Source organism: Nomascus leucogenys, chromosome 18 (assembly GCF_006542625.1).
Source record: "Nomascus leucogenys isolate Asia chromosome 18, Asia_NLE_v1, whole genome shotgun sequence".
NCBI classification, from domain to species: Eukaryota; Metazoa; Chordata; class Mammalia; order Primates; family Hylobatidae; genus Nomascus; species Nomascus leucogenys.
In genome coordinates, this window is record NC_044398.1 from 79468088 (window position 1) to 79493140 (window position 25053).

At 45.4% G+C, this 25053-nt stretch overlaps 1 protein-coding gene and 1 pseudogene across 7 annotated transcripts in view; both read right to left on the bottom strand.

Moving 5' to 3' along the window:
- The window catches only part of CCDC125 (coiled-coil domain containing 125), a 48593-nt gene extending 27730 nt beyond the window's left edge, over nucleotides 1-20863 (bottom strand). The window contains exons 1-4 of one of the 6 annotated variants that reach the window (XM_030798571.1): nucleotides 20419-20497; nucleotides 14215-14334; nucleotides 8334-8677; nucleotides 2187-2248 (exon numbers count right to left, since the gene is read on the bottom strand). In XM_030798571.1, the coding sequence (XP_030654431.1) occupies nucleotides 2187-2248; nucleotides 8334-8637 (366 nt within the window). In that variant the 5' untranslated portion in view covers nucleotides 8638-8677; nucleotides 14215-14334; nucleotides 20419-20497. Of the gene's footprint in view, nucleotides 1-2186; nucleotides 2249-8333; nucleotides 8678-14214; nucleotides 14387-14535; nucleotides 14578-20418; nucleotides 20509-20534 lie in introns of those variants that run through there. The other 5 variants (XM_030798572.1, XM_030798574.1, XM_030798570.1 and 2 more) reach the window with 5 other exon arrangements.
- Nucleotides 1062-2361, bottom strand: LOC115831228 (annotated as a pseudogene). Its single transcript, XR_004026758.1, has 2 exons — nucleotides 2187-2361; nucleotides 1062-2108 (listed from the first exon to the last, which is right to left on the bottom strand). The product of XR_004026758.1 is annotated as a cofilin-1 pseudogene (transcript).
- Nucleotides 20864-25053: the final 4190 nt, after the last annotated feature.

A 25053-nucleotide genomic window follows, 5' to 3' on the forward strand; every position in this document is an offset into this window, starting at 1 on the left:
ATCTCAGCTCACTGCAACCTCTGCCTCCCAGGCTCAAGCGATTCTCCTGCCTCAGCCTCCCGAGTAGCTGGGATTGCAGGCACGTGCCACTACTGCCCAGCTAATTTTTGTATTTTTAGTAGAGACAGGGTTTCACTATGGTGGCCAGGCTGGTCTTGAACTCCTGACCTCAAATGATCCACCTGCCTTGGCCTCCCAAAGTGCTGGGATTACAGGCATGAGCCACTGCCCCCAGCCCGTTGGCTTTCATGTTGTTTACATACTGAGGTTGCAGTTCCTTATGTAGGGACTCAAGGTGAGGAGGCAGCTGCAGGCCCCAATCCAATGACTAGTGTCCTTATAAATCGAGGGAAATTTGGACCCAGATTCATAGAGAGAAGGCCATGTGACAGGCAGAGGCTGGATTTCTGCAGCTACCAGCCAAGGAACACCAAGGATTGCAGCAAGCATCAGAAGCTAGGAAGAGGCAAAGGACTCTCCTCTAAAGCCTTCAGAGGGAGCACAGCCTGATGAAACTTTGGTTTCAAACTTCAGCCTCCAGAACTAAAAGCAAACAGATTTCTGTTGTTTTAAACCACCAGTTGTGGTACTTTGTCTCGGCAGCTGAATACAGTAGCTTTCACGGGACGAGTCCCAAACACACGCTAAGGTGGGCTTCCTATTTCCCAAAGGACAGACACTGCTCGCAGAAACTGCTATTTCCACCAAGGCAGTGGGCTACTCAGTCTGCCTGAGACTCTGGGCTTCTGACTTTAATGAGGTTAAATTAAGTCAGATTGTTTGAAGCCACACATACGGGGAAGGCAGGTGGAAGGAAGTGATAACTTACTTTCTCAAGGAGGAGATAGGAGAAGTGGGGTGGAAAGGAGAACTGGTGGGCATGTTTACATAAGTGGTTTCTTTTAAGAGATGAGGTGGATAAGAAACAGAAGAGGCCAGCTGAAAAAGATGAGCTCTCAAGTTCAGCAAGAATATCTGGAAAACCAAAATTTGCCTTCCACACAGATTTGGTACCATTTAAACAAAATATCTATCAATGGACTTTATTCACTTGAGAATTTTTTTTTTTTTGTAATCAAAAGTCTCTTACTGGTCCTGCTTCCATGAGTAGCAGTGACCAGGGGAAAAGGGAGAGGAACCAGCCAGCACAGGGAGGGGTCATCTCCACAACATTCCATTTATACACAGAACTAAACAGACAAGCACAGAGTCACTATTGCAGTTACCAGTCAGCAGCAAGGGAAGGGGGAGGAATGGGTGGGGAGTGGGGGTGTTGTTAAAGAAAATACAGGCCCCCCCATAACTGGGGTGCCTGGGGGGAACTTGGTCTTCTTCAACCCAAGAAGAATCAGAAGATCGAAAGCAGTTTCAGAAAGCCAGAACCATCAGGGATGGAGGGAGGAGGAAAATCCAGGGGGTGGGGGGTCTGTTTGTCAACTGGGGTGAAGGGATTGCCCTTCCTCTGCTGGGATTCCCCCAGCCCCTCCTATCTGGATGGAAGGGGGCAGCCTGCAACCCCCAAGGACAGGTGTGGGGCTGCCAGATGCTCTAGGCAGGGGGCCAGAAGGGGCTCACAAAGGCTTGCCCTCCAGGGAGATGATGGCACTGCCCCCCAGCTTCTCTGCCAGGGTGCAGTGGTCCTTGACCTCCTCATAGTAGTTTGCTTGTAATTCTTGCTTGATTCCTGTCAGCTTCTTGTTGATGGCGTCCTTGGAGCTGGCACTGATAATTTTGCTCTTAAGGGGCGCAGACTCAGGGGCCCAGAAGATAAACACCAGGTCCTCCTTCTTGCTCTCCTTGGTCTCGTAGGTTGCGTCATAGAGGGCACAGAGGCAATCCTTATCTGGTAGCATCTTGACAAAGATGGCATAGGGGTCATCAATGTTCTGGTCCACATCGCCCAACAGGATCTCCTTGCCCTCCCCTTCAAGATGATGTTCTTCTTGTCTTCACTCAGGCAGAAGAGCACCGCCTTCTTGCGCTTCTTCACCTCCTCTGGTGTTGAAGACTTACACACCTTCATGTCGTTGAACACCTTGATGACACCATCAGAGACAGCCACGCCAGAGGCCATGTTTCCGGAAGCGAGAAGGAGAGGGTACGGAGAGCTGCAGAAGACAAGAGCACTGCAGCCGCTGCTGGGACCCAGGTAAACCGAGAATTTTTATATTAGCTAGAGTACCTACCTCTAAAGTTTCATGAAGACATTGCCTTAATTCTTCATTTGACAATTCTGAATTCGAATCTACTTGGGGGGGAGGAGAAAAGAATCTATTAGGGGAAAAAATTTGAATATTTTAACTAATTAAACAGGACATTTGTTTACAAATTACCAAATACAGGTATCCCCTAAATTGCAAAGAGAAGAAAATTATAATATACCACCAGGTGCAGTGGCTCACACATGTAATCCCAGCACTTTGGGAGGCCAAGGTGGGCGGATCACGTGAGGTCAGGAGTTCAAGGCCAGCCTGGCCAACATGGTGAAACTCTGTCTCTACTAAAAATACAAAAATTAGCTGGGCGTGGTGGTGCCTGCCTGTAGTCCCAGTTACTTGAAAGGCTGAGACAGGAGAATCACTTAAACCTGGGAGGAGGAGGTTGCAGTGAGCGGAGATCGTGCCACTGTATTCCAGCCTGGGCGACAGAGTGACTCTGTTTCAAAAAGAAAAAATTATAACAGACCAAATTATGGTAAAAATAGGAGTGTAAAACATTTCACAAATGAAAAGACATATACTGTACTTTTGAATAAAAAAAATTTTTAAATAGACTCTAAGGATCACTTGAGGCTAGGAGTTAGAAACAAGCCTAGGCAACACAGACCTCCATCTCTACAAAATATAAAATAAAAAATTAGCTAGACGTGGTGATGTGCCAGTAGTCCCAGCTACATGGGAGACTGAGGTGGGAGGATCACTTCAGTCCAGGAGTTTGGGGCTGCAGTGAGCTATGACTGTACCACTATACTCCAGCTTGAGCAACAGAGCAAGACCATCTAAAAAAAAAACAAAAAAGGACTCTAAAATAAAACTGATGTTAATGAGTTGGTTAATTGCTACATTCAAACAAAAATATAGAAAAACATGAATATTGGTGAGTAAAATAAATAGATTTTGCTGTTTTGGCTTAAGCTTGAATGATGTAGTGGTATAAATACATAAGAAATAACTTTGTCTGGGCACAGTGGCTCACGCCTGTAATCCCAGCACTTTGGGAGGCCGAGGCGGGCGGATCACTTGAGATAAGGAGTTCAAGGCCAGCCTGGCCAACATGGGGAAACCCCGTCTCTACTAAAAATACAAAAATTAGCTGGGCATAGTGGTGCCTGCCTGTAGTCCCAGCTCCTCGAGAGGCTGAGGCAGGAGAATTGCTTGAACCTGGGAGTTGGAGGTTGCAGTGAGCCGAGATTGCACCATTAGACTCCAGCCTGGGGGACAGAGCGAGACTCTGTCTCAAAAAAACAAAAAAAAAAGGCCGGGCGCAGTGGCTCACGCTTGTAATCCCAGCACTTTGGGAGGCCGAGGCAGGCGGATCATGAGGTCAGGAGATCGAGACCACGGTGAAACCCCGTCTCTACTAAAAATACAAAAAATTAGCCGGGCATGGTGGCGGGCGCCTGTAGTCCCAGCTACTCGGAGAGGCTGAGGCAGGAGAATGGCGTGAACCCGGGAGGCGGAGCTTGCAGTGAGCTGAGACTGTGCCACTGCACTCCAGCCTGGGCGACAGAGCAAGACTCCGTCTCAAAAAAAAAAAAAAAAAAAATTAAACAAACAAATAAAATAAAATAAAATAAATTGGCCAGGCGCGGTGGCTCACGCCTGTAATCCCAGGACTTTGGGAGGCCGAGGCGGGTGGATCACGAGGTCAGGACATCGAGACTATCCTGGCTAACACAGTGAAACTCCGTCTCTACTAAAAATACAACAAATTAGCCGGGCGAGGTGGTGGGCGCCTGTAGTCCCAGCTACTCGGGAGGCTGAGGCAGAAGAATGGCGTGAACTCCGGGGGGCGGAGCCTGCAGTGAGCTGAGATCGCGCCATTGCACTCCAGCCTGGGCGACAGCGAGACTCTGTCTCAAAATAAATAAATAAATAAATAAATAAATAAATAAATAAATAAATAAAATAAAAAACCTGAAGGCTGAGCGCGGTGGCTTACACCTGTAATCCCAACACTTTGGGAGACTGAAGCAGGCAGATCACCTGAGGTTAGGAGTTCAAGACCAGCCTGTCTACATGGTGAAAACCTGTCTCTACTAAAAATCCAGCCTAGGCAACAGAGCAAAATTCTGTCTCAAAAAAAAAAAAAAATGCCGGGTGCGGTGGCTCACACCTGTAATCCTAGCACTTTGGGAGGCTGAGGAGGGTGGATCATCTGAGGTCAGGAGTTCTAGACTGGCCTGGCCTACATGGTGAAACCCCATCTCTACTAACAAATACAAAAATTAGCCGGGCATGGTGCTGAAATTTCATTAACATGACAGTATCTAAGGCAAAACCTAAATCATGTTTGTACTGTGATGGATGATACAGGTTTCCAAGGAGGGACAGAGTGACTCTGGGTTGGTGGTGACAAGTTCTATTCTATTAATACTTGTGGTAGGCAGAATATGATGTCCACATGCCAATTCCCAGAAGCTGTGAACACATGGCAAAAGGAACTTTGCAGATGTGATGAGATTAAGGATTTTGAGATGGGAGAGTACTTTGGATTATCCAAGTGAGTCCAGTGTACCTCATAAGAGTCCTTATAAATGAAAGAGGGAGACGAGAAAGTCAGTGTCAGAGTGATATGATGTGAGAAAGACTCAGCCATTGTTGGCTTTGAAGATGGGGAGGGGGCCATGAGCCAAGGAATGCAGTAGCCTCTGGAGCTAGAAAAGGTAAGGGAGTAGAGTCTTCCCACTGAACCTCCAGAAGGAATGCATCCTGCCAACACCCTGGCTTTAGCCCACTGAAATTTATTTGGGACTTTTTTTTCCACAGATAGAGGGTCTTGCTTTATTGCTCAGGCTGCAGTGTTCCTGCATCAGCTTCTCAAGTAGCTGGGACTACAGGTGCACATTACTACACCTGGCTAATTTTTAAACATTTTTTTGTGGAGTTGTGGTCTTTCTATGTTGACCAGGCTGGTGTCGAACTCCTGGCCTCAGGTGATTCTCCCACCTTGGCCTCCCAAAATGCTGGGATTATAGGCATCAGCTACCACACGTAGCCTGTTTGGGACTTCTGACCTACAGAACTGTAAAATAATAAATTTGTGTTGTTTTAAGCCATTAAATGTGTGGTATTTTGGAAATTATCTATTAGTGATAGGGCCAACTTTAATAAAAAGAAAAGTTCATAACTCAACAAAATGGGAACTCACACTATTACTATTTAAATCTTATTTATACCCCAGTGTTTCTTCATGCTGTTTGTTTGTTTGAGACGGAGTCTTGCTCTGTTGCCCAGGCTACAGTGCAGTGGTGTGATCTTGGCTCACTGCAACCTCCGCCTCCCGGGTTCAAGTGATTCTCCTGCCTCAGCCTCCCGAGTAGCTGGGATTACAGGCACCTGCCACCATGCCTAGCTAATTTTTTTGTATTTTTAGTAGAGACGGGGTTTCACCATCTTGGCCAGGCTGGTCTCAAACTCCTGACCTTGTGATCCACCCACCCCAGCCTCCCAAAGTGCTAGGATTACAGGCGTTGGCCACTGCACCTGGCCTCTTCATGTTTTTATAAAGGCATCTTGGCATCATGCTCAGTTTTCAACATTTTGCTTGCAAAACAGTATCCATTCGCTATACACAATAAGGAATTGGAAGAAAAATATAAAAATAATCCCATTCTAATTTCAGAGGGATTTTGAAGGATGGGGACAAACCCTGAGCTATCATGTATTTTTGTAAATCTGAAACCATGTTTCTTAAATCACTCTCATGTTGTTCTAATTTGTGTTTGTTCAACTTTGAGGGGAAGTTTCAGAAGAGGAAGTTTTACAACATAGATTACAAAATATTTAGCCAGATAAGAGCTGGTGCCATGGTACAGGCATGGGCTTATCCACAAATTCCCGATCATTTTGGAGTTGTAACATTTTATCACAATATGATGCTAAATTTTATTATTTCCATAAGGTAAGGTATAATTTCTTTTTGGTTATGATAAATTAAGACGAACTGTTTTGACAATTTTTGAGAGTTTCATGACATCCTAAAATAACCAGAAGCATCTCTGTTGTTCCTGGAACACTCCTTTCCCAAAGGTCCACTGCCTTACTCCCCCTTTCATTCCGGTGCTCAGGCCAAGGTGGGAGGACTGCTTGAGGTCAGGTGTTTGAGACCAGCCTGGGTAACACAGTGAGACCTTGTCTCCAGAAAAAAAAAATTTTTTTTTTTTGAGACAGAGTCTTGCTCTGTTGCCAGGCTGGAGTGCAGTGGCACAATCTCAGCTCACTGCAACCTCCACCTCCCAGGTTCACGCAATTCTCCTGCTTCAGCCTCCTGAGTAGCTGGGATTACAGGTGCATGCCACCACGCCTGGCTAATTTTTGTATTTTTAGTAGAGATGGGGTTTCACCATGTTGGTCAGGCTGGTATCGAACTCCTGACCTCGTGATCCACCCGCCTCAGCCTCCCAAAGTGCTGGGATGACAGGCGTGAGCCATGGCGCCTGGCCGAAAAAACTTCTTTTAAATTAGCTGGATATGGTGGAACATGCCTGTAGTCTCAGCTACTCAGGAGACTGAGGCAAGAGGATTGCTTAAGCCCAGGACGTTGAGGTTGCCATGAGCTGTGATCATGCTACTGCACTCCACCTTGGTGACACAGTGAGACCCTCTCTTTTTAAAAAAGAAAAAGGCCGGGTGCGGTGGCTCACGCCTGTAATCCCAGCATTTTGGGAGGCTGAGGTGGGTGGATCACTTGAGGTCAGGAGTTTGAAACCAACCTGGCCAACGTGGTGAAACCCCATCTCTACTAAAAATACAAAAAAAAAAAAAAAAAAATTAGCCAGACATGGTGGCGTGTGCCTGTAATCCCAGCTACTTGGGAGGCTGAGGCAGTAGAATAGCTTGAACCCGTGAGGCGGAGGTTGCAGTGAGCTGAGTTCGTGACACTGCACTCTAGCCTGGGCGAAAAGAGTGAGACTCCACCTCAAAAATAAATAAATAAATAAAAATAAAAATAAAAGAAAAAAAAGTCAACTCCTTACAGAAGCCTTCCTAACCCTGACTTGAAATACTAGCACCCCATTCCCCATAATCGCTCACTATCCCTTCACTTACCAGTGCCCAGTGTTACACATCTGTTGATTTGCAGGGTTTTGGTTTTTTTTTCTTTTTCTTTTTTTGAGACAAAGTCTTGCTCTGTTGCCCAGGCTGGAGTGCAATGGTACAATTTTGACTCACCACAACCTCCGCCTCCCAGGTTCAAGCAATTCTTGTGCCTCAGCCTCCCGAGTAGCTGGGACTACAAGCACGTGCCACCACACCCAGCTAATTTTTATATTTTTAGTACAGATGGGGTTTCACCATATTGGCCAGGCTGGTCTCAAGCTCCTGACCTCAGGTGATCCACTCGCCTGGGCCTCCCAAAATGCTGGGATTACAGGCATGAGCCACTGCACCCGGCCTGTAGGTTTATTTTCTATCTCCTCTGTTAGAATGTGAAATCCATGACATTAGGGCCTTTGTCTATTTTGTTTACTGACATTATTCTCAGAAATTAGACCTGTGCCTGATACCTAATGATGCCCAATAAATATTTATTGACTACAAAAAAAGTACATCACAAAAAAGGCAAGGCTGGTAATCACTTACAGACATCATTAACAAATATATTAGATGCATAACTACTGTACTTCAAATCTGTACAATTTTAGAAATATAAACATCACCTACTTTTGTACTACCACCAGTCCCAAGAGATGAATGAAGATAAATTTCTAAAGGCTGGGTGCGGTGGCTCACACCTGTAATCCCAGCACTTTGGGAGGCCGAGGCGGGCAAATCACTTGAGGTCAGGAGTTTGAGACCAGCCTGGCCAAGATAGTGAAACCCAGCCTCTACTAAAAACACAAAAATTAGCCAGGTGCAGTGGCTAAGCTGTAATCCCAGCTACTCCAATGGCTGAGGTAGGAGAATCGCTTGAACCCTGGGGGCGGAGGTTGCAGTGAGCCGAGATCACGCGCCACTGCACTCCAGCCTGGGTGACAGAGCAAGACTCTGTCTAGAGAAAAAAAAAAAATTCTAAAATGCAATGTGATTATTTATTTTAGATTTTGGAAGTGTTATAGCTTTGACACTATTCACAGGAGAAAGAAAGGAGAGGAAATTCAGCATTCTTACCAGTGCTACTTTGTCGTCTGTAATTGGAAATTCTGGACACTTGAGGGAATGTATCTTGCAGGCTGTTATGCTTGGAATACTGAAAACTCGCTTCACTTCTTTCTTCTCCTTTTCTCGGAAATGGAGGAGGGCTAAAATTCTTTCCATCTGATCTTTTTCTAGACCTATGTGAAACTTCTACCTCATAAATCCCACCAGGTTTCCTTCCAAGGCCATACCCTAAATCACCTTCTGTCATGTCATCCTCTTCTGTTTCCCAGAGCTGCACGTCTGACTCACTTGATGACCTCGCCACCTTGCTCATGAGCCAAATGCCGTCTTTAGCATAAGAAAGAAAGGGTTGTCTGTAGTTAAGAAGAAGAGTAGTTAGGAAATCATCAGTAGATCCAGCAACCCCACTTCTGGGTATTTACCCAAAACATTTGAAATCAGTATGTCAAAGAGATGTCTGCATTCCCATGTTCACTGCAGCATTGTTCACAATAGCCAACATGTGGAATCAACCTAAGTGTCCATCAAAGATGAACAGGTGAAGAAAATATGGTGTAGTGTGTGTGTGTGTGTGTGTGTGTGTGTGTGTGTGTACACGATGGAATACTAGTCAGCCTTGAAAAAGAAGGAAATCCTGTCATTTGAGACATCATGGACAGAACTGGAAAACATTATGCTAAGTGTAATACGCCAGGCACAGAAAGATAAATGCCACATGTTCTTTCTTATGTATAAAATAAAAAACTATCAAACTCAAAGGAGCAGAAAGCAAAATGGTGGTTACCAGAGGCTGGGGGATGGGAGGAATGGGGAGATGATGGTCAAAGGGCGCAAAGTCCTAGTTAGATGGGAAGAATAAGATTCTTTCCTTTGCCATACATTGCACAGCACGGTGAATATAACAAAAATGTATTGTACATTTCAAAATTGCTCATAAATTTCAAATGTTCTCACCACAAAAACGATAACATGATGGATATGTTAATCAACTTGATTTAATTACTCCAAATTGTATTCATAAATCGTAACATCATTTTGTACCTCATAAATATAGACAGCTATAATGTCAATCTGCAATTAAAAAAACAAAAAACCTAACAAACAAAATGAAAAAACCCATCAGTAAAGTCATGTGTCACTTAATGATGGGAATACATTCTGAGAAATGTGTTGTTAGGCAATTTTGTCATTGTGTGAACATCGTAGAGCATACATACACAAACCTAGATAGTATAGCCTACTATACCCCTGGGCTACATGGTGTAGCCTACAGTTCCTAGTCTACAAACCTGTACAGCATGTTAAAGCACTGAATACTGTAGGAAATCGTTACACATGGGTCAATATTTGTGTATGTAAACATACCTAAACATAGAAAAGAAACAGTAAAAATACAGTAGTATCTTATGGGACCACCACTGTCTATGTGGTCTGTCATTGACTGAAACATAATTTGGTAAACAACTGTATAATAAAGCTGAATTTTTCAGGGAAAAAAGTTTCTTCCTGTATTATACAGGCACGAATATCCCAGCAATGCACTCACATATAAATGCCCTTGCAATCCAATTATAAGTATTTAACATTTCAGAATTCTTTTTTTTTTTTTAGACAGAGTTTCGCTCTTGTTGCCCAGGCTGGTGTGCAGTGGCACAATGTTGACTCACCGCAACCTCCACCTCCCGGGTTCAAGCGATTATCCTGCCTCAGCCTCCCAAGTAGCTGGGACTACAGCCATGCGCCACATGCCTGGCTAATTTCCTATTTTTTTTTTTTTAGTAGAGACGGGGTTTCTCCATGTTGGTCAGGCTGGTCTCAAACTCCTGACCTCAGGTGATATGCCTGCCTCGGCCTCCCAAAGTGCTAGGATTACAGGCGTGAGCCAACGCACCCAGCTGGGTTTTGTTTTTTCATTTGTTTGTCTGAGAGATGAGGTCTAGCCATGTTGCCCAGGCTGGTCTCCAACTCGTGGGCTCAAGTGATTCTCCCAACTCAGCCTCCGGAGTAGCTGGGATGACAGGAGTGAGGCACCACATGGGGGTGGGGAGCAGATACACTCCACACTCAATAAATACTTGTTTAATAACTGAATAAAGGAAGAGAGAAATAAAGAAACAAACTGAAATACAATCATCCCAAGGAATCCAAGGGGAACTGGTTCCAAGACCTCTGTGTATTTCCTCAGATCCTCAAATTCTTAGCCAGGCATGGTGGCTCATACTTGTTAATACCAAGGCTTTGAGAGGCTGTGGCTAGGAGAGGATTGCTTGAGCCCAGGAGTTTGAGGCCAGCCTGGGCAACACAGTGAGAACCTGTCTCTACAAAAAATTTTTTTTAAATTAGCTGGTGGCACATGCCTACTCAGGAGGCTGAGGTGGGAGAATTGCTTGGGTCTGGGAGGTGGAGGCTGCAGTGAGCCATAACTGTGCCTCTACACTCCAGCTTGAACTATAGAGCAACACTCTATCTCAAAAAAAATTTTGTTAATTTATTAATAAAAAAGGTATCATATTTGCATATTATCTAGGCACATCCTCCTATGTACTTTATATATATTTTCAATTGTCTCTAAATTACTTATAATATCTAATACAATGCCTATACATCACTTCATTCCCGTGGATTTAACCTCGTACTCTGAGTGCTGCAAACTCGTCTTTGTTTTTGGAACACTGTGGATTTTTTTTTCCAAATATTTTCAACCCTGGTTGGTTGAATCAACCAACTGGAACCCACGGAGCTCCTATCCTACCTCAGGCCATGCAGAGCAGGTTTGCTTAGACTGTACTTGCTTTTAGGGCAGAAAAACAAAGCCAGCACCCTAGCAGGACTCCACAGCAGATACAAAGGAGTTACGCCTCCCTTTCTTCCCAGCAGAAAACTTCTCCTGGCAAAAATGCCTACCAATCAACTAGTATCACTGAGCCCTCCCCATGTGGAGGCCACCCCAGTCACCTACCTGGTGACAGCGAAGCAGCCAGGAGAAGCAGAAATGCTCAACCTTGTGCCTCCAGTACAGAGTGCAGTTAAGAGGGACTTTCACCACCAGGCATTTCAAAACAGCTGCTTTGCTATAGCTATTTAGAAATATTTCATCCTTCTCTCAAGTCTCATTTTAAAAAAAAGTGGAGTGTGGGGGTATAAACACATCTAACATTTTTCTCTAAATATCCTGCTGTTTAAGTAGTTGCTTCCAAAACTTCCAAAGAAATTTAATCTCAGTCTTGCATTTGTTGTGGAGATCTCTCTATTCTTCCACTATTAAAACCTTATGTAGATACCAAATAAATCTGACCATGTATTAAGGCATTTCTGTCATTTTTAGGGTCAAAATGCCATATATTTTCAATGTTAAAAACAAAGACCCTTAAAAGATTCAAACAGATATGTCATAAAAGAAGATACATGGATGGAAAGATGCTCAGCATCATTAGTCATCAGGCAATTATAACTTAAACCACAGTGAGATTCTACCTCACAGCACTGACAATTCCAAGTGCTGCTGAGGATGTGGAGTAACTGAAAGTCTCACACATTGGTGATGTGAGTTAAACATGGTACAACCACTGTGGAAAACAATTTGATAGCTTCTTATAAATATGTGACATGGCAACTGCATTCTTAAGGATTTACTCAAGAGAAATAGAACCCTATGTCCATATAAAGATGTGTGCATGAATATTCATACATCACTCAATTTGTCAAAAATTGGAAACAACCCAAGTGTCCATCTCCAGTAAAACAAAGAAATTATAGTCTGTCCATACAACAGAATGTACTTGTCAGTAAAGAACAATGCATTTCTGATATATGCAATGAATTTCCCAGACATTACGCTAACAAAAAAGCACATACTAGGCCAGATGTGGTGGCTCCCGCCTGTAATCCCAGCATTTTGGGAGGCTGAGGTGTGAGGATCACTTGAGGCCAGGAGTTCGAAACCAGCCTGGACAACATAGCAAGATCCCCATCGCTAATTAAAACAATAAATAAATCAACAGCAGCATATACCGTATGAAATACTGGCAAAAACTAACATACAGGCTGGGTGCGGTAGCTCACGCCTGTAATCCCAGCACTTTGGGAGGCTGAGGCGGGCGGATCACGAGGTCAGGAGATTGAGACCATCCTGGCTAATATGGTGAAACCCCGTCTCTACTAAAAAATACAAAAAAAAAAAAATTAGCCAGGCGTGGTGGCGGGCACCTGTAGTCCCAGCTACTCAGGAGGCTGAGGCAGGAGAATGGCGTGAACCTGGGAGGTGGAGCTTGAAGTGAGCCGAAATCGCGTCACTGCACTCCAGCCTGGGTGACAGAGTGAGACTCCGTCTCAAAAAAAAAAAACAAAAAAAACTAACATACAATGATGGTAAACAAATTAATGGTTGCTTGGCATGGGAGAAATGACCACAAAGGGCATGAGGGAAGTTTTCTGGGGTAATGGAAAACTTCTATATCTTCACTAGAGTGGCCACTTATCAAAACTCATTAGGCTAGGTGTGATGGTTCACGCCTACAATCTCAGCAGTTTGGGAGGCCAAGGTGGATGGATCACCTGAGGTCAGGAGTTCAAGACCTGCCTGGCCAACATGGTGAAACCCCCTCTCTACTAAAAAATACAAAAAATTAGCCAGGTGTGGTGGTGCACGCCTGTAGTCCCAGCTACTTGGGAGGGTGAGGCAGGAGAACAGCTTGAACCTGGGAGGCAGGGGTTGCAGTGAGCCGAGATTGGACCACTGCACTCCAGCCTGGGCAACAGAGTGAGACCCTGTCTCAAAAAAAAAAAAAAAAAGATGTAATAATACCTAGCACTTGTTGCCTGCTTTCCATGTGCTAGACAGTTTTAAGTGCCTTAGATTATTATATTTATTCTTTACAAACACTCTGCAAGACAATACCATTATTAAGTATGAAAATTAAACTGAAGCAGAGACTGAGTAACACAGCCAACCACAAGTGGAGATGGATTTTAAGAGACAGGGTCTTGGGCTGGGCATGGTGGCTTATGTCTGTAATCCCAGCACTTTGGAAGGTCGAGGTGGATGGATCACGAGGTCAAGAGTTCAAGACCAGCCTGGCCAACATAGTGAAACCTCGTCTCTACTAAAAATACAAAAATTAGCTGGGTGTGGTGGCGGGCGCCTGTAATCCTAGCTATTTGGGAGGCTGAGACAGGAGAATCACTTGAAACCAGAAGGCAGAGGTTGCGGTAAGCCAAGATCGTGCCACTGCACTCCAACCTGGGTGAGAAAGCAAAACTCTCTGTCTCAAAAAAAAAAAAAGAGCATCTCATTCTGTTGCTCATTGCTTAGGCTGAAATGCAGTGATGCATCCACAGCTCACTGCAGCCTCAACCTCTTAGGCTCAAGTGATTCTCCCACCTCAGCCTCCAAAGTAGCTGGGACTACAGATGTGTACCACCTTGCCAGGCTAATTTTTAATTCATCTTGTAGAAACAGGGTCTCGGACCAGCCAGTCTTGAAGTTCTGACCTCAAGGGATCCTTACACCTCAGCCTCCCAAAGTCCTGGGATTACAGGCGTAAGCTACCACCCCTGGCCCAGAGACAGATTTTTAATCCAGATGTCTGATGTCAGAGCCAACACTCTTAGCCACTATTTTGTATTATTTGCAGAATTTCAATGAAATTAACATCACAGTATACCAAGTTTCTATTATTTATGACTTCAGATAGAACTTAAAGTCTAAAATACCTAGTTTGAGCAATATCTAACAGAGATTCTGGATCCATTTTTTCCCAGATTTTTATAAAATCATCTTGGTTCTTTTGCAAGATTATTTCCTTAAAAAGGAGATTTATCTATGTTGTCAAGGTAGATAGGAAGATATTTATTGAATCAAAGAATAATCCCTCGGGAGGCTGTGTTTCACCTCTAGTGCAGTAGACTCCTGCTTATTAAGGCAACCTCTGGCCTGTGTTAAGAAGGGTGTGGTCAGGATTAGGCAGGCAGCAGAGAAGAAAATGGAATTGGTCAACACAAAGGGGAAAAGCTGTAAAAGGAAAAAGTAAGCAATTGTAGAGTTAGCTAAGAACATTTTTCAACGCACCACATAAATTCAGGCATCATGGGTACGTCTTCCTGCTATTCAGAGTTGAATATAATGAGGTGGTGGTGGTGTTGTTTTGTCTGTTTTTTATCCCTGCCTACTGTTTCTTAAACTTAACTTCAGGATGGGAATGGTGGCTCACACCTGTAATCCCTGCACTTTGTGAGGCCAAAGCAGGACTGCTTGAGCCTAGTAGTTCAGACCAGCCTGGGCAACACAGTGAGACTCATCTCTACAAAAAAAGGAAAAGAAAGAAAATTGCTGGGTATGGTGGTGCACACCTGTAGTCCCAAGCTACACAGGAGCCTGGTGGGAAGTCGAGGCTGCAGTGAGCTGTGATCACGCCACTACACTCTAGTCTGGTGAACAGAGCAAGACCCTGTCTCTAAAAATAAATAAAATGTAACTTCAGGGACTGCTGACTGTATATTCTCCCACCTTTTTTTTTTTTTTTGAAACGGAGAATGCTCTGTCCCCCAGATTGGAGTGCAATGGCGTGATCTCAGCTCACTGCAAGCTCTGCCTGCCAGGTTCACACCATTCTCCTGCCTCAGCCTCCTGAGTAGCTGGGACTACAGGTGCCTGCCACCACGCCTGGCTAATTTTTTGTATTTTTAGTAGAGATAGGGTTTCACCGTGTTAGCCAGGATGGTCTTGATCTCCTGACCTCGTGATCTGCCCGCCTCAGTCTACCAAAGTGCTGGGATTACAGATGTGAGCCACCCCACCTGGCCTATTCTCCCACTTTTTATATGCTAATAGTAAGGTAACATGAAATACCATACAAATTAAACTTCACTTTTGAAACACATTACCTCCAAGAAAGTGAAAATATTTGAAGTCACTAAACTATTCAACCAGTTTAATGTATTCAGGGTTGATGACCAGGGAAGCAGCAGGATGTGTTAACGGAGAAGGCACTGACTCGAGAGGTCTGGGTTCAAATCTCACTTCACCACTTGCCGCTTTTTGATCTTAGGTAAGTCATTTAACTTCTTAGAGCCTGTTTTATTTCTTAACAGGGGTTTACGCATAACTACTTTATCAGGACACTTTTGGACACCACTGATATATTTGAAATCAGCTATGGTAGCCAAATCAATGTTTATTGAATTTGAATACTATTTTCTTCAATTGTCAATTTAGGGGACTAGATTTTTGGTTCTTCAGAGCTCTAAAATTGTTTCTGTATCAGCATTTTCCAAAGTGTGCTCCATGGAACATATTCTCCAGACTATTAGGTTTTGCTAGGAATAAAAGTGTCCTTTTGGTTTTATTGAGGGCTTTTTTTTTTCTTTGAGATGGAGTCTCGCTGTATCACCCAGGCTGGAGCGCAATGGCGCAATCTCAGCTCACTGCAACCTCCGTCTCCTAGGTTGTAGCAATTCTTGTGCCTCAGCATCCCAGGTAATTGGGATTGTAGGCACCTGCCACCATGCCCACCTAAAATTTGTATTTTAGTAGAGACAAGGTTTCACCATGTTGGCCAGGTTAGTCTCGAACTCCTGACCTCAGGCAATCTGCTCGCCTCTGTCTGCCAAAGTGCTGGGATTACAGGTGTGAGCCACCATGCCCGGACTTTTTTTGTTTTAATTTTTTAAATTAAAATGAGTCTGTATTTATGCCTGTTTTATGTTCAATCCATTCAGCGATTTACTCTACCATTTAATTTCTAATTGGACAAAATTAGGAAATAATAAAATATGTTGAACAATAAAGAAACAGTTAAATCTTGGTTTAACAACTTTATAAAATACTATGCAATTAAACAAAATTAACTAAATAAGTATTAGAGTTATAGTATATTTAACATAGTTTAAGAATAATCTCCAGCCTGGGCAACAAGAGTGAGACTCCATCTCAAAAAATAAAAATAAAATAAAAATAAAAATAAAAATACTATGTAGTGTAGACTAGGCAGCAACATGATAAATGCTCACATATACAAGTGTAAAACATAAAAAGCAGAATTCAAAGTTGTCTGTACTAGGGACAAAGATTAGAAGAAAAACAAAAGATAAAAATAAATTAGTAGGATTAGAGTATTTTTCCATATACCACTTTTACAATATTGTATTTTTTAACAGTACCACAAAATCTAAGAATATCTACAGCTGATTCTGTACTATATGGTAATCTTGAATAGATAAACACAGAGGTTCCTTCATACTTTATACCTTTGACTTTTTTTTTTTTTGAGATGGAGTCTCGCTCTGTCACCCAGGCTGGAGTGCAGTGGCACCATCTCAGCTCACTGCCAGCTCCGCCTCCTGGGTTCACACCATTCTCCTGCCTCAGCCTCCTGAGTAGCTGGGCCTATAGGCGCCCGCCACCATGCCCGGCTAATTTTTTGTATTTTTAGTAGAGACGGGGTTTCACCGTGTTAGGCAGGATGGTCTCGATCTCCTGACCTCGTGATCCGCCTGCCTCGGCCTCCCAAAGTGCTGGGATTAGAGGCATGAGCCACTGCGCCCGGCCTACCTTTGACTTTTAAAAGACGGCTTGAACCAATATATGCTGTCTAAAATAGATGTGTCAACTTTTGGGATTAAAGTATTTATTTTTACATGGACGGAGTCTCAGTCTGTTGACCAGGCTGGAGTGCAGTGACAGCTCACTGCAGCCTCGACCTCTGGGCTCAAGTGACCCTCCCATCTCAGCCTCCCAAGTAGCTGGGACTAGAGGCATGTGCCACCACACCTGGCTAATTTTTTTTGTTCCTGTAGAGGCTAATTTTTGTATTTTTTGTAGAGACAAGGTCTCCTTATATTGCCCAGGCTGGTCTCGAACTCCTGGGCTCAAGCAATCCTGCCTCAGCCTCCCAAAGTGCTGAGATTACAGGTGTGAGCCACCATGCCCAGCCAGTGGGACGGAGTTTTTTTGAGACGGAGTTTTGCTCTTGTCACCAAGGTTAGAGTGCAATGGCGTGATCACGGCTCACTACATCCTCTGCCTCCTAGGTTCAAGCGATTCTCCCACCTCAGCCTCCCGAGTAGCTGGGATTATAGGTGCCCACCACCACACCCAGCTAATTTTTGTATTTTTAGTAGAGATGGGATTTCACCATATTGGCCAGGCTGGTCTCGGACTCCTGACCTCAGATGATCCACCTGCCTCGGCCTCCCAAAGTGCTGGGATTACAGGCGTGAGCCACCGAGCCTGGCTCGGATGTATTTTTTTCTATTCCAGTCCAGGCATACATGACTTGCCCCAAATACAATGGTAATTAGCAGCAGAGCCAGGACTAGAAACAATATTTCTGGCTCTTTGTCCAGTCCTCTGGCCACTTGGGAAAGGCTGTAGGATGAATAGATTATAGTCTGTTAGCAGTCATCTCACTTTTCCACTAAAACAACTCTTTAAAAGATAACCAGTTACTTCCTCATAGATAAATCCAAGATCAAGTTTCATTCCTCAGTCTCCTCTACCTTTGCAGGAGCTGTGACACTACTGACTCACTAAGTCCAGGTCCACCTGACTCCTGAAGCCCCAAGAAATAGAAATCTGATCCTCCTCCTTCCCTGACTCATATCTCCTCATATCTGTCCTCTAAGGCTCTTTTTCTTTTTCCTGTCCCTTTTGTAAATGTTTGGCTTCCTCTCTTACTACTCTTAAATACACATCTCCAACTGGATATTCCGCCAGCAATCCAAGCACATCGTGCTCAAAAACAAATTCACGGCCGGGCACAGTGGCTCATGCCTGTAATCCCAGCACTTTGGAGGCTGAGGCGGGCAGATCATGAGGTCAGGAGTTCAAGACCAGCCTGGCCAACAAAGTGAAACCCCGTCTCTGCTAAAAATACAAAAATTAGCTGGGCACGGTGGTGTGCACCTGTAGTCCCAGCTACTCGGGAGGCTGAGGCAGGAGAATCACTTGAACCCGGGAGGCAGACGTTGCAGTGAGCCGAGATTGCGCCACTGCACTCCAGCCTGGGCGACAGAGCAAGACTCCGTCTAAAAAAACAAAAAAAAAATTCACTATCCTCCCAGCCTCCAATCCAAGTCTCCCTCTGAGTCATCTATTTCTGCAAATGCATCAACCATGCTCCAAAACACTCAGGAGCAAAACTTTAGAATTGTTTTTTCCTCTTTGGTCTTCACATGCCTTCAGTTGCTAGGTCTTCTAGACCCACAAAAATCTCCCCAAACCATGTCATTCTTTGCACATTAATTTCACTGCCCTGGTGGAACTTCTCTTTAATTCCCCAAGACTAGCCTGATAATTCCCTAATTGGTCTACTTCAAGCCAACCTACATACTGCTGCCAAGTCAGTAATATCCAAGTGCAAACCGAATGATGTCTCTCTCTTGCTGTAAAACATTCCATGGCTCCCATGGCATGTATAATTATAGTCAATGTCACCCTGTTTTCCTTTTTAAAAAAAATTTAGGCTGGGCACAGTGGCTCACACATGTAATCCGAGCACTTTGGGAGGCTGAGGTGGGCAGATCACCTGAGGTCAGGAGTTCGTGACCAGCCTGGCCAACATGGTGAAACCCTGTCTCTACTAAAAATACAAAAATTAGCCAGGTATGGTGGCAGGCGCCTTTAATCCCAGCTATTTGGGAGGCTGAGGCAGGAGAATCGCTTGAATCTGGGAGGTGGAGGTTCCAGTGAGCTGAGACAGCACCATTGTCTGTCGCCCATGCTGGAATGCAACGGTGCGATCTCGGCTCACTGCAACCTAGACCTCCTGGGTTCAAGCGATTCTCCTGCCTCAGCCTCCCCAGTAGCTGAGATTACAGGCGCCCACCACCATGCCCGGCTAATTTTTGTATTTTTGTAGAGACGGGGTTTCACCATGTTGGCCAGGCTGGTCTAGACCTCCAGACCTCAGGAGATCTGCCCACCGGTCTCCCAAAGTGCTGGAATTACAGGCGTGAGCCACTGCGCCCAGCCGAAACTGTTTCAAAAAAATAAAAATAAAAATAATGTATCCAACTGAAGTGTCACCCTGTTTTCTACAACAAAGCTACAGTTTTCACCTCCAGTTTCATCTGGCAGTACTCCCTGGATGTACTCTGTGCTTCCACGTAAGAGGAACTGCACTTACTCCCAGGGCTCCTCCCTCAGCTCAGCTTGGTCACCTGCAAGCCTCTGTTGGTGCCATTCTTCACCCCAGAAATGCTGTCTCCTCTCAGACCCCCCTCAGTTCAGGACAGCACTCCCTCCAGTAGCCTTCCTGACTCCCTTGGACCAGATGTGATTTCTTCCATATCTGAGTCTTCCCAGTTCTGGGAGGTTTTACTGAATCTTTTTAATAGTGCTCACTTCCTACCTGACCTAGACTGACTGTATATTCCCTTGTGCAGAGACTTTGTGTGTCTCGTTTGCTTATGCACAGCAGGTGTTCCAAAGATATTTGATAGAATCGAAAGAGAAAACCGATTCCTGCCCGGAAACCTTTGGACAGAAGAATCTACATTCAGTAGCCTGACAACTCTGCCTTAGCAAACAAGTTGGTCAAACATGCCTAACTCCCTGACAAAGAGGAACTAACTTGAGCCCTCCCTGGTGAACAATGGCCTGCTGCACTTTGCTTTAGGATTTTGTTTCTTAATTTTTCATTTTAGAATAATTTTAGATGTACAGTAAATTGCAAAGATAGTACTAAGAATTCCTGTATACCTTTTACCCAAATTCCTCTAATGTTAACATTTGTGCACGATTTGTCAAAATTAAGAAATTAACATGGGTACGTGCTATTAGCTAAACCATAGCCTTTATTGTTTTTTCCACTAATGTTCTTTTTCTGTTTCAGGATCCAAACCAGGATACTGGCGCTATAGTTTTATGAGGCTCAAAATTAACAGAAAAGAAAAAAAATAAAGCAGGTGGGGAGGGAGACAGAGAGAAATAGGGTCTCTGAAATCTATTTCTTATTTTTTTCTTATCAGACGAGGCCACTAAACTGGCATTCAGGGAAAGGGAGCCAGTTTGGGCAGTTTGTCCACAACCTGCAGAGTTTCCACGAACCTGCGCATCCCGCCCCCGCCCTGGGTCCTCCCCACTCCCGGTTCCCACCTGCCAGGTCTGACCCCGGGTACCCTCTCAAGGTCCGTGGCGGGGACCGGAGCCCGGACTCTGGCTCAGCGAGCAGCGCCCTCTTACCGCCCCGGCGCCCCAGTCAGCTCGCTCACCTGGCAAGCAGCCTCCTCTCCGTGCGCGTGCGCAGCTGCCGCCGCGCGTCCTCTGGGCCACCACGTGACCGCGTGGGCGCAGTCCCAGACCGGAAACGCCGGTGAGGTCGCCCTGGGCCTTTGAGGCAGCTTGCGCTACTTTTTCGCGACCTCACTCGGTTCCTGTGTGCAACCTGATGTTAGCTCTGTCCACCTTCAGCTCCAAAGCCAACCACAGGTAACCAATATACAAACAATGACATGAGATTTAGAAAAACAGCAAGACGGGGCGTGTGTCAATACAGGTAAAATTCGGTGGTTCAAACATTGAGGCTCAGACCGGCGCGGGGTTCCACATCTGTAATCCCAGCTTTTGGGAGGCCAAGGCGGGAGGATCGCTTGAGGCCAGGAATTCGAGACCAGTATGGCCAACATAGTGAGTCCCCACTCTACAAAAAAGTTAAAAAGTAGGGCCGGGCACAGTGGCTCACGCCTGTAATCCCAGCACTTTAGGAGGCCGAGGCGGGCGGATCACGAGGTCAGGAGATGGAGATCATCCTGGCTAACACGGTGAAAACCCTTCTCTACTAAAAATACAAAAAATTAGCCGGGCGTGGTGGCGGGTGCCTGTAGTCCCAGCTACTCGGGAGGCTGAGGCAGGAGAATGGCGTGAACCCGGGAGGCGGAGCTTGCAGTGAGCCGAGATCATGCCACTGCACTCCAGCCTGGGCAACAGAACGAGTCTTCGTCTCAAAAAAAAAAAAAAAAAATTAAAAAGTAGCGGGTGCGGTGGTGCGTACCTGTAGTCCCAGCTACTCGGGAGGCCGGGAGGCTGTCAGGTGGGAGGATCCCGTGAGCCTGGGAGATCCAGGCTACAGTGACCACTGCACTCCAGCCTGGGCGACGGAGCGGAGACAGTGTCTCAAAAAAGAAACAAACCAAAACCAAAATATTAAGTCTCTAGGAATCCTGTAAGAGAAAGGTAGATCGGGCCAGGCGCGGTGGATCATGCCTGTTAACTCAGCACTTTGGGAGGCCGAGGTGGGTGGATCACCTGAGGTCAGAAGTTTGAGACCAGCCTGGCCAACATGGTGAAACCCCATCTCCATTAAAAATACAAAAATTAGCCGGTCGTGGTGGCAGGTGCCTGTATTCCCAGCTGCTCAGGTGGCTGAGGCAGGAGAATCACTTGAACCCGGGAAGTGGAGTTTGCTGTGAGCCAAGATCGCGCCACTGCACTCCAGCCTGGGTGACAGAGCGAAACTTTGTCTTAAAAAGAGAGAGAGAGAGAGGGAGGGAGGGATGGAGGGGGAGAGAGAGAGAGAGAGAGAGAGAGATCTAAGCTGAGGTTCAGAGGTAGGGGCAGTCATTGAAAAACAGGCTTGTGGGGGCGGGCGTCGTCCACTGCAAGGATGTGCTGTCTGGCTCCCTCTGGAGCCCTTGAGCCTGTGGATGGTGGCCTCGGCGGCCCGCAGGCCATGCTGGAGTATCTGCCAACCTGATGAAGACGAGGACGTCCCATAAGTTCCAGACAGACGTGGCCGCCAAATTAATGAGGAAAGAAAAGGAGTCTTCTTTTTTTTTAAAGACAGAGTTTTGCTCTTGTTGCCCAGGCTGCTGTGCAGTGGCGCGATCTCAGCTCACTGCAACCTCTGTCTCCCAGGTTCAAGTGATTCTCCTGCCTTAGCCTCTGGAGTAGCTGAGATTACAGGTATGCACCATGCTCAGCTAATTTTGTGTTTTTAGTAGACAGGGGGTTTCTCCATGTTGGTCAGGCTGGTCTCGAACTCTTGACCTCAGGTGATTTGCTCGCCTTGGCCTCCCAAAGTGCTGGGATTACAGGCGTGAGCCACCGTGCCTGACCAAAGGTGTCTTAGGCTTAGAAAAATGATAAAAGATATAAAAGCTGCCTAGGAGTGAAACTACTGGTCATATGAGGCTCCTTCAGGGTGAGCAAAGGCCTGAAAACCAGCATGCAGATAAGGAAGGAAAGAGACCATCAGTCCATGCAGTTGTCAGCTGGCTGGAAGCTGAGGAGAGTCACTTGTGGAGGCACCTGGTCTTTGTCCCCCATGTCCCAGACAAGCCAATATCTCACCTTCAGAACTAAGATGCTCGGGAAACCAAGACAAGGAACTGTGTATTGCAAACAGCATTACCCTAGAGAAGAGGTGGCAGGAGATGACCTACAAAAAAATGGAGCAATAGCCTAGAGCAAGAAACACAGAACAAAAGAGAACTGAGACATTACACCACGTCCTGGAAGGTCACATGAGACAAGCACATATTCAGGGGCTTCCAGCATCCTCAGATGGGGCTAGACACTTTTTACATAGACATTCAAGACTAGAGAAGTCAGGGACATCTGATTTATACCACGAAATACATACACAGCAGATGTGTGCCTGTGGAGCAGAATTCTGGAAAAGCTCACAGCCCAGAACATAATGCAGACTCCCCCAGCCACAGCACCTTCCCATCCTGAGAAGAGTGCTGATTCTCCATCTGAGCACCCATTCTCCTGCAACATTATGGGAGAGGAGTTCACCTAAGGATCAGACCAGTGTCTCCAAACCCAGCTCCCCACCTCTGCGTGTTGGTGGCACTTGTGGGTGAAGGGGAGATGGTATGAAAAGACTCACAACAGGAGTCACCTGAACAGGGTGGGGCTTGGTGGAAACTGACATTTGTTCCTGTTGGAGGCAAATGTGGAATTTGGCATCTTGCCCTAGCATCAGACACATGAAATTCTCCAGTGCCCAGGACTTTTGACAGTGACTTCAAAGCACAGCTGGGAGACCCATGTGGCCCAGGCTCTACCCAGGCAGGAGCTCAGCTTCACTCACAGCAGAACTCCTAGTGCCAAGAACACCATGGGTGCATAGCAGGTGATCAAAATAATTGTATGTGGCTGAATCAGTGAGAGGTAAGAGAGAGGACTTGAGGCCGGGTGCAGTGTCAGCTGTCCATGCAGCTGACAACTGCATGGACTGATGATCTCTTTCCTTCCTTATCTGCATGCTGGTTTCCAGGCCTTTGCTCACCCTGAAAGAGCCTCGTATGACCCAGTAGTTTCACTCCTAGGCAGCTTTTATATCTTTTATCATGACTGTAATCCCAGCACTTTGGGAGGCTGAGGCGGGCGAATCACAAGGTCAGGAGATCAAGACCATCCTGGCTAACACAGTGAAACCCCGTCTCTACTAAAAACACAAAGCATTAAGTCGGGCCTGGTGGCACGTGCCTGTAATCCCAGCTACTCGGGAGGCTGAGGCAAGAGAATCGCTGGAAGTCGGGAGACGGTGGTTGCAGTGAGCTGAGATTGCACCACTGCGCTCCAGCCTGGGCCACAGTGCGAGACTCCGTCTCAAAAATAAAAAAAAAAGAGAGAGGACTTGATCCTAGCAGCAAACTAAGAGACCTCATTAAAACCTAAAATGTGAGGCCCAGCAAGGTGACTCATACTTGTAATCCCAGCACTTTGGGAGGCTGAGGCTGGAAGATTGCTTAAGCCCAGGAGTTCAAGACCAGCCTGGGCAACATAGTAAGACTCTGTCTGTTAAAAAAAAATTAGATGAGCATAGTTATAGTCCTAGCTGCTTGGGAGGCTAAGGCAGAAGGACTGCTGAAGCCCAGGAGTTTGAGGTTAGAGTGAGCTATGATTGCACCACTGCAATCCAGCCTGGGCAATGGAGCGAGCCCTGTCTCTCTCTACAAAAATCATATATATATAATATATATATAATAGATACATATTATATATAATGTATGTAATATATAATATATACATTATATATAATATATACATAATATATATAATATACATTTAGTGTGTGTGTGTATGTGTGTGTGATATCAGAAAAAAAAAAAACTATTCTTCGTGAAGTAAAAAAGAGCCTGACTTTGGAGGCATATAAGCATGGCATTGGGTTCAAATCAAGCTCTGACCATTACCAAGCTCAGCCTCAGCATCTCTACCTGTGAAATTGGCTTGATTCAGTACCTACCACACAGGGCTGCTATATGAATTAATGTTTGTGAAATATTTAGAATGGTGCCTGACACATGTTTCACAGTAAGAAACAACTATTGCTATTATTAAGTGCTTTGCACTTTGGTTTTCACAGAGCTAACAATGTTTACTGTCTAGCTTTGCGTCTTTGAAATATTTTTGAGGTCTAAGAATGCCCTTTTAAAACCTCTCAACACTCCTGGAAGAGTTCACACTTTGAGCTTCAATAACTGCCTTTTTTTTTTTTTTGAGACAGAGTTTCACTCTTTTGCCCAAGCTGGAGTGAAGTGGCGTGATCTCGGCTCACTGAATCCTCAGCCCCCTGGGTTCAAGCAATTCTCCTGTCTCAGCCTCCCGAGTAGCTGGGATTAGAAGCGCCTGCCATCACGCCTGACTAATTTTTGTATTTTAAGTAGAAACAGGGTTTTGCCATGTTGGCCAGATTGGTCTCAAACTCCTGACCTCAGGTGACCTGCCCGCCTCAGCCTCCCAAATTGGTAGGATTACAGGCGTGAGCCACCATACCCG